At 46.2% G+C, this 14424-nt stretch overlaps 1 protein-coding gene across 1 annotated transcript in view; it reads right to left on the reverse strand.

Moving 5' to 3' along the window:
• Positions 1–3932: 3932 nt before the first annotated feature.
• Positions 3933–14424, reverse strand: part of LOC139373956 (BCL-6 corepressor-like) — a 101128-nt gene continuing 90636 nt past the window's right edge. The window contains exon 10 of the mRNA XM_071115039.1: positions 3933–4043. Within this exon, the coding sequence (XP_070971140.1) occupies positions 3933–4043 (111 nt within the window). The remainder of the gene's footprint in view (positions 4044–14424) is intronic.

The following is a 14424-nucleotide window of genomic DNA, read 5'->3' on the forward strand; positions in this document are numbered from 1 at the left end:
TTTCCTGGTTTTAGATTTATTTTGGTTTTTCATTCTCAAAATTACAATTGTTCATAGAGAAACTACGAAAATGGATGTTCTGAGTCCATGTCAATGCCTAAATCACAGCAGAAAACATTTATTTTTCTTTTTCACTGTAATTCCCCTTTAATTGTGCATCTGGCACTTTAATTGCACATCTAGAGAGTGAGGGATGTGCCATCTAATGTGCTGGTCTAGTGATGGTTCTGTACTGCTGCTGCTCATTCCATGGCAAAGTTAGCAAATAACACATAATAGATACAAATAATATACTTCCTCATGATACACTTCTGCCAGCTAAAACTACTTTGGTTGACATTTAATTGAGACTATTTCTGTCAACCAACAAGACTGTTATCATATCAACTGGTTACACACTGAGTGATAGACAAACGCGCTCCACACAGACAGACCGGCAATATTGCTGGAAATGTATTGGCAGATATTGTGTTAGGTTTGGCTTTTTAAGGTGGGAGCTTGCGGTGTCTGATACGTGAGATTTGTTTATGGTGGAACGCTTGAAAATTGCATGTACTTTCAGAATTGTTTGGCGAGCTACTCCTAGGTGGCATGTGAAATCAGCTCGTGATTGACCTGTTGGAGACCCCTGCACTAGTCTATATATACACACTAAAAAGCCACTCACTCACACAATGACACTCCCACAAAACCCACAAAACCCACACACATTCACAAACAACGATGCAAGGTAAGAAAGTTCCAGATTTTGTTTGGCTAGATGCATCATCAGCCAAAAAGATGCTTATGATTTGATGATCACTTTTAAACACTGTTCTTTGGAGCACATCAGTCTACAAAATGAATTCAAAGGTGAACCCCATCAATCTGTAGTTATATATATATGTTTATATACACTGCTCAAAAAAATAAAGGGAACACTAAAATAACACATCCTAGATCTGAATGAATGAAATATTCTTATTAAATACTTTTATCTTTACATAGTTGAATGTGCTGACAACAAAATCACACAAAAATTATCAATGGAAATCAAATTTATCAACCCATGGAGGTCTGGATTTGGAGTCACACTCAAAATTAAAGTGGAAAACCACAAGACAAAATGAGGCTCAGTAGTGTGTGTGGCCTCCACGTGCCTGTATGACCTCCCTACAACGCCTGGGCATGCTCCTGATGAGGTGGCGGATGGTCACCCGAAGGCTCTCCTCCCAGACCTGGACTAAAGCATCCGCCAACTCCTGGTGGATGGAGCGAGACATGATGTCCCAGATGTGCTTAATTGGATTCAGGTCTGGGGAACGGGCGGGCCAGTCCATAGCATCAATGCCTTCCTCTTGCAGAAACTGCTGACACACTCCAGCCACATGAGGTCTAGCATTGTCTTGCATTAGGAGGAACCCAGGGCCAACCGCACCAGCATATGGTCTCACAAGGGGTCTGAGGATCTCATCTCGGTACCTAATGGCAGTCAGGCTACCTCTGGCGAGCACATGGAGGGCTGTGCGGCCCCCCAAAGAAATGCCACCCCACACCATGACTGACCCACCTCCAAACCGGTCATGCTGGAGGATGTTGCAGGCAGCAGAACGTTCTCCACGGCGTCTCCAGACTCTGTCACATGTGCTCAGTGTGAACATGCTTTCATCTGTGATGAGCACAGGGCGCCAGTGGCGAATTTGCCAATCTTGGTGTTCTCTGGCAAATGCCAAACGTCCTGCATGGTGTTGGGCTGTAAGCACAACCCGCACCTGTGGACGTCGGGCCCTCATACCACCCTCATGGAGTTTCTGACCATTTGAGCAGACACATGCACATTTGTGGCCTGCTGGAGGTCATTTTGCAGGGCTCTGGCAGTGCTCCTCCTGCTCCTCCTTGCACAAAGGCGGACGTAGCGGTCCTGCTGCTGGGTTGTTGCCATCCTACGGCCTCCTCCACGTCTCCTGATGTACTGGCCTGTCTCCTGGTAGCGCCTCCATGCTCTGGACACTACGCTGACAGACACAGCAAACCTAGAACATGAAGTTCTATTGTCGTCAAGGGCTTATATAGGAATGGAGAGGAGGGCGTGTTTGAAAAGTTTTATAGCCCATGTCCCTTCACAGGGGCGGGCCACTGATTAATCAGCCCTAAGCATATGAAAACCCACATCTCACATTTTAGAAGCTAAAATCACATTTCATCCCATCACAAATAATTTCATATTCAAACATTTAAACTGAACAAAAATTCCATGTGAATCCGATAACTCTGATGTGTAGACTTTCCACTGTAGAGTTTATGTCATCTTATCATTGATGAGAATGTCTCAGATGACAACTGAACTGACATCATATTCATTAAGTACCACCGCATATGTTCAATTGTTCGGATTACCAGAATATAGTTCATTTCCCCCCACCTTCTGATGTTCCCAGAATCTCTATGTTAACCAAGGGTTTTGCAAATGTAACCTCAGTAGGGTAGAGAGAGGAAAAAGGGGGAAGAGGTATTTATGACTGTCATAAACCTCCCCCCCAGGCCAACGTCATGACAGGTGATATCTATCCTATGCCTTTCCCCCTAACCATTCTCTCTCTTCTGTCTCTGTCCTCTCTCTCTATCTCCCTCCCTCCATTCTCTCTGTCCTCTTTCTCCTTCCCCCTCCCTCCATTCTGTCTATTCTGTCTATGTCCTCGCTCTTTCTCCCTCCCTCCATTCTGCTTCTGTCCTCACTCTCTTTCTCCCTCCATCCATTCTCTCTCTGTCCTCTCTCTTTCTCGCTATCGCCATTCTGTCTCTGTCCTCTCTCTCTTTCTCCCTAACTCCATTCTGCATCTGTCCTCTCTCTCTTTCTCTCTACCTCCATTCTGTCCTCTCTCTCTTTCTCCCTACCTCCATTCTGTCCTCTCTCTCTTTCTCCCTCCCTCCACTCTCTCTGTCCTCTCTCTCTTTCTCCCTCCCTCCATTATCTCTCTGTCCTTGCGCTCTTTCTCCCTACCTCCATTCTGTTTCTGTCCTCTCGCTCTTTCTCCCTCCCTCAATTCTCTCTCTTCTCTCTCTGTCCTCTCTCTCTTTCTCCCTCCCTCCATTCTGTCTCTTCTCTCTCTGTCCCCTCCCTCCCGCCATTCTGTGTCTGTCCTCTCTTTCTCCCTTCTTCCATTCTGTCTGTCCTCTCTCTTTTTCTCCCTACCTTCATTCTGTCCTCTCTCTATTTCTCCCTCTCTCCATTCTCTGTCCTCTCTCTCTTTCTCCCTCCCTCCATTCTCTCTCTGTCCTCTCTCTCTTTCTCCCTCCCTCCATTCTCTCTCTGTCCTCTCTCTCTTCTCTCAGTAGTCCAGCAGTGAAAGGGGAAAAAACACACAAATTAAATGTATTGCTTTCTCTCTACCGCCCGATCCTTTGTCTGTCTCATTCACTAGTCCCCACTCTTCCCCTCCCTCTTCCCCCTCCACCCTCTCTTCAGCGTGGCTGGAGCGATGGAGTGTGTAACGCTCTTGTCACGGCCCTGTGGCCTTGTTTATGCGCCGTGAGGGTGCCCTACAGGTCAGCCCTCGTCAACAGCGCGGCTGGGGGATTATTTTCACAGCCATTTAGATGCCGAGAGCCATCCTAAACAGCAGCTTATGCACACGCTTATTCTGAGATTCTTTCACTCACACGCAGGCAGACATAACACATATACACACACACACACACACACACACACACACACACACACACACACACACACACACACACACACACACACACACACACACACACACACACACACACACACACACTAATAATAAAGACACCTGCCCCGACAGACTCGATGCTCGAGAGATGAGCGTATAACACATACATACACACACAGACACAAATAGCTTGAAGCCCCCACCCGCACATCCCCACGCCCTCGGACAGCTGTTGTCTCAATTGTTTCTGTATGTGAGATGAACACAGTCTCTTCACTCTGCGCTGGCTGCCTCTGGTCTTTTGGTTCTCAGGGCCAGGGTAAGGAAAGGTAAGATATAGGGGCTAAGTGCCTTGCTGAAGAGCACATTGGCAGGCGATAGCATCTACGATCACACCGCACCAGATTTTAGGGCAGGATAGGGTAATGTGTGGCAGAGTTCAATATGATAACGTAATGATTTCATAGATGCAGGATAACTAGTTTGTGTGGTATGGAAATTGCGACCTATAACTCAAACACCACTCCTCTGGGCAGTCTAACCTCCCTCTCTCCCTCCCTCCTTTCCATTAAGAATTAATTTCCCTTCTTCCTCTCTCTCTCGCCCTGGAAACGGGGGACGGGGCGAGTGAGCGAGGCGGATCTCATGCCTCTCAGAAAATCATCTCTCGGCACGTCTTTGAAAAATGAGGAGGGAGAGAGTTCTGAGTGCCAGCAATTATTCATCTGGCAAAGTGAGCGCGGCTCCTCGCAAACAGGTTGGCAGTGGGGGAGTGGGTGGGGGTGGGGGGGGGGGGGGGGGTTCTATTAACTCTCTCTCTCGCTCTCTCTCTGAATAGCTAGTCTAAGCTGCCACTCCTCTACTCCCTCTCTCTCTTTCCTCCTCTCACTTTCTTTCTAATTTGAATCTCTGGTTGTGAGCAACAGACTTTATTTAACCAATCATGGTCCAGACTGATTATTACTGCCTGTTGCTTTACAGTCTATAGTAACAGGTTGAGACCCCTACTGTAGAGCCACATACTTGCCTCAAGCCAACATGAATTTACTCCGTATCAATCATAGTTGTGGTGACAACAACAAAATAGTGTTTACCATACTGTGCTGTAAAAACTTCCCCAGTTCTCTCTTCGGTAAGATGCTAAAACATGAGTGAATTTCTAGTTGTTCATGCGTAATGCTTTCGCACTTTCAGCGTACGTAGCTTAATTTTAATTGCTGCTATTATGCCAGCCGGAATTTGTACCTTGTGCCAGGGATTTGACCAACCTTTCTCAGTCAACAACAGTTTGCTTGATGGCAGAGAAGTCAACAACAGTTTGCTTGATAAATATATGACTCCTTTTTTTTGGTGTGCCTGTCAGAGTGAGAGAGTGTGTGTGGTGCATCTATTAGTACATGTAAGGTGTGTGTGCGTGTGTGTGTCATTGACCATGTGTGACCCAGGGGCTCCTAGCTGTGGCCCGTCTTGGCAGGTTTGCCGTTACCAGCCAGGGGCTTTAATCCTGGGCTCAACGGTTAGGGGGAGAGAGAGGGAGAGAGACGGGCCTCTGGCTCCAGAGCTCCAGTGACACGCCACGGCTCTTTCATCATGCTCTGATTAATAATGGATGCTGGGGCTATATATAGATGCTGTGCTGCTACCACCCTACCTCAGCCTTGCCTAGGGTTGTCACGGTGACCGGATTAAGCCACACCGGCAGTCAGGAGTCATGACCACAGACAAATTCCATGTGACCGTTGAGTCACGGCAACTAAGCTTCTCCGAAACTGGGCTCTGGTGCCTCTGATGGTCATTAGTAGCCTACCAAACTGGCTAATGGCCGGTCACTAATGGCCGGTACTCAGTGCGCTATTCACTCTGACCTTAATGCAAATGCAATTTAAGATCAAATCGAACACTTCACGAGAGCCTCTGCCTTCAGAGTTTGAGCGGAATAGGAATTAGGATCACCTGTTGCACAGCGAGAATAACATTTGTTCCTGTAACCATTCTATAGGCTAAGCAACATTTCTATAGGCTATGCTATGCAATTGCATGAGAAAGCATAGTTTTGATGGCCTCTATTAAAAAGAGGAGGTTCCCGTCTTTCTATAGGCTTATTCTATTTATTTCTCAACTTTCCATATATTAAGCACATTGCTTCCCTTTACAATTGGAGTAGCCCACCTGGCTGGCATGAAAATGAGCCACGGGAAAAGCAGCCCCCATTTTCTATTCAAGTGCATATGAGGCACATATATTTTTTTTTTACTCCTGATCCGACAGGTGTATGATAATGGCCCATTCTAAATCAAAACTAATTTCACATATATTATCTAGTATATGTAAAGACCAGTGCTTAATTTGTAAATCGGGGGGTACCGGAACGCATGACAAATAAATAACTTTTATAATAAAGCATAGCATGCATATCAGGCACTTATAGAAGTTGCACACATGGGGAACATCTTCAGTATCCTAAGATCCAGGAAAATGTGTCCTTATATAAAGTCATTTCATGCAATTCTAAGTCATTTTACATGACTGGAGGCCGGCAGCATTGTTTTAAATACCTCTACAAATAATTGAAATGACAGGCTACTTTGACACTGACAAAAATAATCTGAGATCAATAAAAACCATCTTGTCTTGAATTAATCAATAGCCTTGACCTAGGTGTGTGGAGGCACATTGTAGGCTACAATATGAGGAGGAAATTGTAGTCCTAAAAATGCTTTCGAGTTTCACTGACTCACCCAATGATGAGCAGCTCTATGTATAGCAGCCAATCAAAACTCTGTCTTCACATGTGATTGCGCAATAACTGGTCATATACATTTAAATACATTTTCCAAAGTTATAGAATTACTGCTGTCTGTTAAGAAAGAAATGAAATAATTCACAATAGCCAACTACACCATGAGAAGGCTTATAATTTATCCACAGATCAATAGCTTATTTTAACAAATAGCCTGGATGTGGAGTATAGCCCAATAACAAGGCATAGCCAACAGTCGGAACGCACAGCAAATCTGTCAGTGAACAAACAGCATGTAGACAAAACTGATCTTTCCCAATATTTCTAACAGTCTACAATCTCGAGAAAACACAGGTTGGAAAGCAAATGGCTCCTGCTGAAAAGAGAAGTCCAATCTGTCAGCTGTAAACTACCAAAATATTTGATCAACTTCCAAGTATTGTTTTACAAAGTAAAACAAGCGAGAGAGAGGCTTTTGGCACGAACGCATCGGCCATCAGGGTATATACTGAACAAAAATATAACAACATGTAAAGGTTTGGTCCCATGTTTAATGAACTGAAATTAAAGATCCCAGAAATATTCCTAAACCACAAAAAGCTTGTGCAGAATTCTTTTACATTCCTGTTATGTAAAAAACACAGCACACTGCCACAGATGACGTTTTGAGGGAGTGTGCAATTGGTGTACTGACTACAGGAATGTCCCCCAGAGCTGTTGCCAGAGAATTTAATGTTAATTTCTCTACCATAAGCTGCCTCCAATGTCGTTTTAGAGAATTTGGCAGTATGTCCAACCGGCCAGGTGTAACCACGCCAGCCCAGGACCTCCTCATCTGGCTTCTTCACCTGCAGATCGTCTGAGACCAGCCACTCGGACATCTGATTAAACTGATTAATATTTCTGTCTGTAATAAAGCCCTGTTGTGGGGAAAAACATATTCTGATTGTCTGGGCCTGGCTCCCCTGTGGGTGGGCCTAATGAAATCCATAGATTAGGGCCTAATGAATTTATTTCAATTGACTGATTTCCTTATATGAACTGTAAGTTAAACCGTTGAAATTGTTACATGTTACGTTGTATATTTTTGTTCTGTATAAAAGCGAATCCCAGCTTTCTCATGCTGCTATATTTATTGCTCAATTCTTAAAAATTAAGCACATTAATCAGCTTTACAACCGGTGTAGCCTACCTGGCATATTACAAAAGTAACTGAGTGCAGGCTACGGATGCCATTTTGTATGTGGGCCATTAAAAAAAAAGAACGAATATTTGCACACATACACCACCGTTCAAAAGTTTGGGGTCACTTAGAAATGTCCTTGTTTTTGAAAGAAAAGCACATTTTTTGTCCATTAAAATAACATAAAATCGATACAGTGTAGACATTGTTAATGTTGTAAATTACTCTGACCTTAATGCAAATGCAATCTAAAATCAAATCAAACACCTCACGAGATTAGCTGGAGCTGGAAATGGCTGATTTCTTATGGAATATCTACACAGCTGTACAGAGACCCATTATCAGCAACCATCACTCCTGTGTTCCAATGGCAGTTTGTGTTAGCTATTCCAAGTTTATCATTTTAAAAGGCTAATTGATCATTAGAAAACCATTTTGCAATTATGTTAGCACAGCTGGAAATTGTTGTTCTGATTAAAGAAGCAATAAAACTGGCCGTCTTTAGACTAGATGAGTATCTGGAGCATCAGCATTTGTGGGTTTGATTACACACTCAAAATGGCCAGAAACAAATAACTTTCTTCTGAAACTCGTCAGTCTATTCTTGTTCTGAGAAATGAAGGCTATTTCCAATTCCTCCTTCGGCCGCCTTTCCTTCCAGTTCTCTGCTGCCAATGATTGGAATGAGCTGCAAAAATCACTGAAGCTGGAGACTCATATCTCCCTCACTAGCTTTAAGCACCAGCTGTCAGAGCAGCTCACAGATCACTGCACCTGTACATAGCCCATCTGTAAATAGCCCATCCAACTACCTCATCAACATGTTGTTATTTATTTTGCTCCTTTGCACCCCAGTATCTCTACTTGCACACTCATCTTCTGCACATCTATCACCCCAGTGTTTAATTTGCCATACTGTAATAATTTTGCCACTATGGCCTATTTATTGCCGTACCTCCCTTATCTTACCTCATCTGCACACACTGTATATAGACTTTTTCTACTGTATTATTGACTGTATGTTTGTTTATTCCATGTGTAACTCTGTGTTGTTGTATGTGTCGAACTGCTTTGCTTTATCTTGGCCAGGTCGCAGTTGTAAACGAGAACTTGTTCTCAACTAGCCTACCTGGTTAAATAAAGGTGTTCTCCACTAGTCTACCTGGTTAAATAAAGGTGTTCTCCACTAGTCTACCTGGTTAAATAAAGGTGTTCTCCACTAGTCTACCTGGTTAAATAAAGGTGTTCTCCACTAGTCTAGCTGGTTAAATAAAGGTGAAAAGAAATAACGTATTAGAAATTAAAACATATAGCCAGGCTAATGTTTGTATCATAACGTTGAGTAAATAACTCTAAATGCAGCATTTAGGAGGACCTGTTTCGTCGATAACCGCTTAACACAGAATAGTTGCATGTGCGCACTCCCAATAAAATTGTTTCGGGGGAAAAAATATCCTTTAGCATTTATTCAGCTATGTTCAATTGTATTGTTCTTACTATAAAATAAAATAAAATATAAACGCAACAGGAATTAGGAATATTACCTGCAAAATGACCTAGTGTAGACCACAGCCATATGACATATCCAGATCAGGGCCTAACATAAGAACCACTCAGAATATGCTATTCTGTTCATAGTTCATGCTTCTTCATAGCAAAATGTTTCTTTAGTCCTAAAAAAAATGGGCTATATTAAATTGATTTATTAGACTTTTTAACATGTAGATGTTCCAAAGGTCTGTAGGCTATGTGTGGAAGCTAGAGATGCTAAATGTGTTCATCTTAATTTACGGTCAATTACCAGCAGGTCAATTATCAGCAGTTATTTGAATAACAATCACTGGCTGACAATTTCATGATCGCCACAGCCCTAGTCCTGCATCAACTCTACCTAAGCTCTGTCTCAACTCTACCTCAGCTCTGTCTCAACTCTACCTCAGCTCTGTCTCAACTCTACCTCAGCTCTGTCTCAACTCTACCTCAGCTCTGTCTCAACTCTACCTCAGCTCTGTCTCAACTCTACCTCAGCTCTGTCTCAACTCTACCTCAGCTCTGTCTCAACTCTGTCTCAACTCTGTCTCAACTCTACCTCAGCTCTGTCTCAACTCTACCTCAGCTCTGCCTCAACTCTACCTCAGCTCTGCCTCAACTCTACCTCAGCTCTGCCTCAACTCTACCTCAGCTCTGTCTCAACTGTACCTCAGCTCTGCCTCAACTCTACCTCAGCTCTGTCTCAACTCTACCTCAGCTCTGTCTCAACTCTACCTCAGCTCTGCCTCAACTCTACCTCAGCTCTGTTTCAACTCTACCTCAGCTCTGTCTCAACTCTACCTCAGCTCTGTCTCAACTCTACCTCAGCTCTGTCTCAACTCTACCTCAGCCCAGTCTCAACTCTACCTCAGCTCTGTCTCAACTGTACCTCAGCTCTGTCTCAACTCTACCTCAGCTCTGTCTCAACTCTACCTCAGCTCTGTCCCAACTCTACCTCAGCTCTGTCTCAACTCTACCTCAGCTCTGTCCCAACTCTACCTCAGCCTCAACTCTGCCCTGCTGTGACAATGTGAGAAGGGAGAGAAAGGGTGGGAGGGAGAGAGAGGACGGGATGAGAGAGGGTGAGTGAGAGGGGGGGTGGAAGGAGAGAGTGTGAGTCAGACCTGCGGCTGAATATGACATTATCATGTGTGAGTCTCAAATGGCACCCCATTCCCTATACAGCCCATAGGAATCTGGCCAAAAGTAGTGCACTATATAGGGTCTCTGGCCAAAAGTTTGCACTACTTTATATAGGGTCTCTGGCCAAAAGAAGGGGATTGGTGCCATTTGGGATTCAGATTAGGACGAGTTGGAAACAGCGACATAAATAAAACCAGTTTGTGTCCACACAGCCGACGGTGATGCAACATCCTGACCGACAGCCAATAAAATGTCCCAATCGAAACATTAGCCAATCAGCATCTCCTGCTGTTTTTTTCTTTGTGGAGAGATGTCCAGAATCCCCACAGTGTTTCGGTGAAGCCATCACACACACTACCAGAGCCAATAACCCCCCCCCCCCCCCCCTCTCTCTCTCTCTCTCTCTCTCTCTCTCTCTCTCTCTCTCTCTCTCTCTCTCTCTCTCTCTCTCTCTCTCTCTCATGCACAAACACACACACAAATGTAGAAGAACCCTCCCTGTAAAATATACAGCCACCCAGCCCCTTCCCCGCCCCCTCCTCATTCACCTCTCCGGCGCTGGGCTGTGTACACAGGCAATCTATTCATCTCTCCCTCCGCTAGCATTAATAAATGATGGCATGCAGGCAGGCAGCCTCCTGCACACACACACACACACACACACACACACACACACACACACACACACACACACACACACACACACACACACGCACACACACACACACACACTGCCTCCCTCCTCCCAGTATTTGAATATTCATCACCAGCACGGTGCTGCACCACTAGACCTAGGCCACGCAGGGCACCCACTAAACGTTGGCTCAGTCGTTCTTTAGCACATTAGCAATGCAAAACCCTGTCTTCACACACACGAGGGCGCACACGCACGCACGCACACACACAGAGAGACAGCCATGCAGAACACTCTGTAGCAGTGTGGGATGCATGAGTCTGTTTGTTTTGCTTCGGCTAATGAGAGTCATTTATACTGACATTGTGGAGACACATTACCACACATCAACTAATTGTGTGTGTTGAGTGTGTTTGTGTGTCGGTGTGTTGAGTGTGTTGTGTGTGAGTACGAGGGTTAACGTATGTGTGTGTGTGAGATCGCTGCGGGTGGTAGAAGTGAGAGTGCTCCGTGCTGCTGATATCGGAGGGTGCGAGGGGTTAACCTAGAGAGCGAGAGTGTGTGTGTGTGTGTGTGTGGGAGGAAACATAAAAGGCTGACTCTAGCACGCTGCTGGAAACAGGAAGAGTCTTTGTTTGTGTTGGTGAGAGGCAGGCAGCCAGCGGTCCAGGGACTCACCACTATGAAACCAAATAAGAGCAGGTTTCCCTATGAGACCGTGTGTGTGCTTGTGTGGACGTTCATCCATGCATTCCAGAATGCACACGACTGACTGAGTGATCAGCGGCATCTAAGTGAACACATACTTGTGCAGCTCACACACTGACCTGTAGTTCATCTGGGGATGTGTGTTTGAAAGCAAGTCCCCTCATGCCTTTGCCTGCCTGTGTGTTCAGTGAGCGATCAGTACAGCGCTGAATGGGAATCTGCTCTGAATCAGCTGAGCCTGAAGAGGGAAGGACGTGGCGCTCCGAGCAGCCTTTCTAGCAGCCTTCCCAGTTATATATGCTCTGATCCAATCACACACAGATGTTCCCGGGGAAAAAGAGTCTGCAGGAAGCGAAGGAGGGAGGGGGGGAAGGAGGAGAGAGTGGGGAAGGAGGAGAGAGGGGGGAGCGAAAGGAAAAAAGCAGGGATGGACAGATGAAATAGGAAGGGTGTAATAGATTTCCCCCTCGTCCGTTCGTCCTCGTTTGGGCGGCCGTCTGTCAGCGATGACCCAGGAGTGACCTGAACTCTCCCTGATCAAAGGGGCTTGTGGGATAGTGTTGAATGGGCGGCTGGAGAACTGACTAACTGGCCTGGACTGCTGGTTTGCTGTTAGTTCACTCCAGCTGTGCTGGCTGGGTAAGAGAGGTTAGGGTAGGAGAAGTACACACACACACATACTTTCAAGGGAGAGAATATGGAGGAAAGACAGTGACTGTTTCTCTGCTCTGTGCTTCCACTGTGTGTGTGTGTGTGTGTGTGTGTGTGTGTGTGTGTGTGTGTGTGTGTGTGTGTGTGTGTGTGTGTGTGTGTGTGTGTGTGTGTGTGTGTGTGTGTGTGTGTGTGTGTGTGTGTGCGTGTAGTTCTGAGGTATGTGTGTGCAGAGATAAGCAGCGTAGCGGCGTCGGTGTGCCTGGGGGAGGGGTGACAAGAACCTTGGGATTAGCTGGAAGAGACACGGGGAGGCTGAGAGGCAGGGAGGGAGCTGAGTGAGAGAAAGAGCTGCTCAACACTGAACTACCATGCACACCTCTCCTCTTCCCCCTCTCTCTACCCGTCTGTCTGTCTGTCTGTCTGTCTGTCTGTCTGTCTGTCTGTCTGTCTGTCTGTCTGTCTGTCTGTCTGTCTGCCTGCCTGCCTGCCTGCCTGCCTGTCTGTCTGTCTGCCTGCCTGCCTGTCTGTCTGTCTGTCTGTCTGCCTGCCTGCCTGCCTGCCTGTCTGTCTGCCTGTCTGTCTGTCTGTCTGTCTGTCTGTCTGTCCCAACCACCTGCTTCTAAATGAACCCATACTGCAGTGGATTGAACCATGGGCTGCTGCTGCTTAGAGAGAGGGAGAGAAAGAAGCGAGAGAGAGCTCCACTCCCACAAAATTGATTTCCACAATCAGGAGTAGGATCGTGGGCACCAGTAGAGAGGCAGAGATTAGTGAGAGATGGTGGGGTCTGTTGAGAGAGCGAGAGAGCGAGATAAATAGTTGGTTGCTGTTTTTTGGAGTCCAGCTAGCTTTTTATATCCCACTGGTAACAAGGCCAGGAGAGTGGGACTACACAATACAAAAGGATTGACACATCAGAGAGAAATAACATAGAATTATATGGAACGGAATAGAATACATATCATCCATTTGGTTTGCAACATACTTTGTACACATGTAGAGTTTGCACTGTGGTTAAATGATTAGGATTATGGATGTAGACAGACTCTCTCTCTCTCCCTCTCCCCCTCTTCCTCTCCCTCTCTTGAGTCAGGAATAAAGGCGTGCCGAGCATTATCTCCAAATGACCTGCCAAGAGCGCTGCGTGCTCCGACGGAGCCTTCCTTCCGGCTGATTTAGCTCCAGCTGCCTGCTCTGCTAGCTAGCTCCATTATTTGCATGAGGTGAAAAATGTCCTCGGCTGTAAACTTTCCTGTCTGTCTGTCGGCTCGGATCGCAGAGCAATGCAGAGACGTGTAAAGCTGAGCCGAGAAGAGGTGGCTTCCAGGATACAGCCCAGACTAGGGTACCAATCACAGGGAGAGCTGGGAGCAGGCTGAGGTTGGAAGCAGGCTGGGGCTGGGGTAGAATGCTTGGGATAGGGTAGAATGCTTGGGATAGGGTAGAATGCTGGGGCTGGGGTAGAATGCTTGGGATAGGGTAGAATGCTTGGGATAGGGTAGAATGCTGGGGATAGGGTAGAATGCTTGGGATAGGGTAGAATGCTTGGGATAGGGTAGATTGCTGGGGATAGGGTAGATTGCTGGGGATGGGGTAGAATGCTTGGGATAGGGTAGAATGCTTGGGATAGGGTAGAATGCTGGGGATAGGGTAGAATGCTTGGGATAGGGTAGATTGCTGGGGATAGGGTAGAATGCTTGGGATAGGGTAGAGTATTGGGGATAGGGTAGAATGCTGGGGCTGGGGTAGAATGCTGGGGATAGGGTAGAATGCTGGGACTGGGGTAGAATGCTGGGGATAGGGTAGAATGCTGGGGATGGGGTAGAGTGCTGGGGATAGGGTAGAATGCTGGGGCTGGGGTAGAATGCTGGGGATGGGGTAGAATGCTGGGGCTGGTGTAGAATGCTGGGGATAGGGTAGAATGTTGGGGATAGGGTAGAATGCTTGGGATAGGGTAGAATGCTGGGGGTAGGGTAGAATGCTGGGGATAGGGTAGAATGCTTGGGATAGGGTAGAATGTTGGGGAAAGGGTAGAATGCTGGGGATAGGGTAGATTGTTGGGGAAAGGGTAGAATGCTGGGGATAGGGTAGAATGCTGGGGATAGGGTAGAATGCTGGGGTAGAATGCTGGGGGTAGGGTAGAATGCTGGGGATAGGGTAGAATGCTTGGGAT

This window comes from Oncorhynchus clarkii, chromosome 18 (assembly GCF_045791955.1).
Source record: "Oncorhynchus clarkii lewisi isolate Uvic-CL-2024 chromosome 18, UVic_Ocla_1.0, whole genome shotgun sequence".
NCBI lineage: Eukaryota > Metazoa > Chordata > Actinopteri > Salmoniformes > Salmonidae > Oncorhynchus > Oncorhynchus clarkii.